The sequence below is a fragment of the Sinocyclocheilus anshuiensis genome, unplaced genomic scaffold, assembly GCF_001515605.1.
Source record: "Sinocyclocheilus anshuiensis isolate Anshui unplaced genomic scaffold, SAMN03320099.WGS_v1.1 scaffold313, whole genome shotgun sequence".
In the NCBI taxonomy this organism is placed as follows: Eukaryota; Metazoa; Chordata; class Actinopteri; order Cypriniformes; family Cyprinidae; genus Sinocyclocheilus; species Sinocyclocheilus anshuiensis.
Window position 1 is genome coordinate 539,691 of NW_015536469.1, and position 3,900 is coordinate 543,590.

The window sequence follows — 3,900 nt, forward strand, 5'->3', positions numbered from 1 at the left end:
CGGTTAAAGTGCTCTCATCACTCATTCAGCCTGTTCGCTACTGTCTTTTGTGTTTTGTTTAGATTGTGCTTTGCTTATCTTGACAACTTCTTTCAATATAAAATGTGACAATTAAATGTAGCCTCAAATCAATTTCCAAACACAAGCGGAAAACAATTAACACATTTGTGATGTTGACGTTTTACTCGTTGATTACCTGAAGCAGGTGAACAGGTTTCTGGGTAATCTTTAACTGAGATGGATGTGGGATGTTTGCTGTTCTCTAGATTGTGGGCCAAACTGTGTATTTTTTTCTTTGGTTACACATTCCAAATTTCAAACAGCAAAGTTTGTTTCTCAAAGCAATTAGGTCAGACTTATGATTAATACTAGGTAAGAGGCCAGTGACTATCATCTTGCGAAACAATATCATAATTAGTGGTTTTAATTATTATATATATATATATATATATATATATATATATATCACACACACACACACACACACACAAACACACACACACACACACAATGTCAAAATTAGTGGTTTAATTACGGATAATGAAAAATTTGTTTGCTCCTAATCATATATTTTTAAATCACAGATAGCGGATAATTCTTTCATATTAATTTTATAAAACTATAAAAACTATGTTTGACAATGCATAAAAAAAACTTTAAAACAAGTTAGCAATTATAAAAGTCATAATAAAGCCAAATATGAAAGTCAAATAAAATCATCTTCTTTTTAAATTATGAATAGTGGATAGATAATGTACACTATAATTAATATTATATTTTTTAATGGTGTTTGATAAGCCAGATTCCTTAAAACACCTTAGCAGTCACATGACATGCAAAACCACGTTACTGTTATGTTTGCACCAGATGATACTAAAACCGGTGTCATTTATGAGCAAATTTCTCAGTGAAGTGTTTTATGAGATTAATGGACCCTGGATGAACACTAACACGTCTGTGATCCATGATTGACAAAATTATGTCTGCTTTTCTGTAAAACAGGTCACCGTCTGTGGAGTTTTGACTTGTCCCATCAAGACCTGACAGAAACCAGCAAATGTGTGATAGCATGATATCTCACATCTATAGATAATCTGGCGCTCCACAAAGAGCTGTAACACGATTTAAGACATAACAACAAAAGTAGGACAAAGATTGAGTGGTGATTCACCTTCCAGAAAATGCAAAAAACACCTAAACAATGATGGTCTACTTTACCTTAGTGCTTACGCTCACCTTTCAACAAGAGCACTTTTCTCTGAGTCACTACACAGAAGAAAAAGATTTGGTGGGTAAATACAATATGACACATGACAGAATGAGCTATCAGGTGTATTTGTGGGAGTATTTCCTGTGGGATGACAGTATTTGTCATGAACTAAGATGATAGGCTATTAAGGTGAGGACAATTATTTCCGGAGAGGTATCTGAGAGACACTAACACAGGACTTTTGTATCACATGTCTGCAAGGGTCTTTTTTATGGGAAGTCACCTCGTATCAACCTACTGTAAGTTCCAGTCAAGAAACAAAGGCTTGTGACTCAAGCTATAGGTCTTTTTTTTTTTTTTACTGTCGTTACATAGATAAGTATCTACACTCTTAAAAATGCTGGGTTAAATATAACCCAGCGCTGGGTATTTTTATTTATAGAATATCAAGAGACTATCTCCACTTATAGCAACCCTCTATTTCTGATGCAGAAATATGATGTACTAGCTATTTGTAAACAGCATGTTAATGCATAGCAGCCATTCCTATTATGATATATGATCAGAAGATATAAAATCGTGATCTGTAAACTTAGATAAAAGCTTCCATTTAAAAGAGTCCACACTACCTGTATTAAGTGTCTTCAAGTTCCAGAGAAGATCACTTTCTTGGTCGAGGTCCAAAAATCCTCAGCCTGAAGTGAGCAGTGATTGGACAGATCTGAAAGCTTTCACGTAACCCAAAGGGTGGAGTGGGTCTTTTGAAGACACACACAACCACAATCCCCGAAGGAAGAGGTTGACGAAAGGATTTGAAGTCAGCAATGCGTTTTAAAATGAAGTTAATTATAGTTAGGCTAAATGTTATATAAAATTGACACTGTAATGTAAAGTAATTACCTTTTATACTCCTATCGGGTAAGTTTCCAGTAATTTAGAGCACATGTTGCAATTGCTCAATGATGTAAGTTGTTTCAAGAAAGAAATGTACAAAAACATGTAGTGTTTTGTGGATGTCTTCAGTCATGCAGGTTTCCCGGAAAAGCGAGTGGCTCAAAAGCGCGCTCGCGCACCACTTCAGCCCAGAATCAGATCCCTACGTGGAAAACGAGATCGTGGTTTTGGCCACCGGTGTGGACCAGTACCTCCAGGAGGTGTTTCATCACCTCGCCTTTTACAACGGCGATGATCTCGTTTCGGATGAGGACTTTAGGAGTCTGTGTTTGATTTCGGGATTCCCCGCGAGCGCGGAGACTGAGAACGGCACCTCAGAGCACCGGGACATTTGCGATGGACTTCCTCATGTGCTTAACTTTAGAGAATTCCACGCACGACTATGTGGATTTTTCTCGCTAAAAGCGCAGGAAGAGCAGAAGGGAGTTCGACTTCCGGTCAGTGAGGAGACCGAGCACATCGAGCGGGAGATCAGACTCCGGTGTCCCCGCGTCCGGAGGAGAAAGTGCGTCAGTTTTGATCTGTCTGCCGACCACCAGAACCGGAAGAGGGCAGTGAGAAGATCAGGACCATCTCAGAATCCGGATCATTTGCAGAGTTCTGCTGTGGAAGCCAAGAGAAACGCAGGTTGGAGCTTCATTCACACACCTGAGCTGTCAGGACAGGTGGACTAATTTAATAGCTGTATTTTTCAATCCAAAAACTCAAGCCTTAGGGGAAATTTTTAGCCTTTAATGATTAATAATGAAGATTTATTTAATTGTTATTTAATCCAAATAAACTTTACTGATTTATTTACTGATCATATTTCATACAAAATTAAATCTTAAAATGTTTTAAAAACAAGTAGTTTGAAAATGAATTTATACTAAGAATTTGTATATATTATTATATTTAACATTTATTTATGAATTTATATTTACACAATTATAATAAACATTTAAAATAACTTATTAATAAATAATTGAAATCATTCAAAATCAATTAATTTAAAATCAAAAGACGTGTTTTAAAATGATAAATATTTTGTATAAAAAAGTAGTAAGTTAACATTAAAGAATAATAGTAAAATAAAAATATTCATAATTAAAAGCATGCAATTTTAATTAAAATGACTTTACACATCTAATAACAGAATATCTGAATTATATTGTTATTACATTATAATAAAAAATAAACAATTACTTGTCATATTTATTAAAATAATGGTAACACTTTACAACAAGTTTCCATTTGTTAACTATTGTTACGGGGCGAACGAGACGTGAGACGTGCGGATCCATCTGCAGGCTTTTATTAGACAGAGACGTGGTCATAACAGGCATGGGTCAAACAATGGCAAACAGGTATATTGAGGGCAAGACACAAGAGTAATCCAGTAAACGGGCGTGGTCGAACTCCGGCGAACGTAATCCTGAGGGCGAGGCAAACGGGGAATCCACAAGACGAGCTAGAGTCCAGGCGAGGTGCAAACACAGTCCGAAACAGCAAGGCAAAGGGTAATTCCAAAACAGGCTATAAACTTCAGGGCAGGCAGACAAAAAAACTCGCTTTAAATATAAAAAATATAAAATATAAAAACGTAAATATAAAAATTTATCTTTAAATATAAAAAAAGTTCTTACAGTCCATGAGTCTACTCTACCAGGATCAGGAAACGGTCCTCCATAAAATGTGCAGCACACATCTGAATATTTGGGTTGAACTGTTCTGGAACAGTGTTGTAAATACAACTT

At 35.9% G+C, this 3,900-nt stretch overlaps 1 protein-coding gene across 1 annotated transcript in view; it reads left to right on the plus strand.

Annotated features, from left to right (window-relative positions):
• The first annotated feature begins 1,953 nt into the window (after positions 1-1,953).
• LOC107698409 (EF-hand and coiled-coil domain-containing protein 1-like) overlaps positions 1,954-3,900 on the plus strand; it is a 12,182-nt gene continuing 10,235 nt past the window's right edge. Inside the window, exons 1-2 of the mRNA XM_016499453.1 lie at positions 1,954-2,128; positions 2,234-2,791. Of these exons, the coding sequence (XP_016354939.1) occupies positions 2,236-2,791 (556 nt within the window). The 5' untranslated portion in view covers positions 1,954-2,128; positions 2,234-2,235. The remainder of the gene's footprint in view (positions 2,129-2,233; positions 2,792-3,900) is intronic.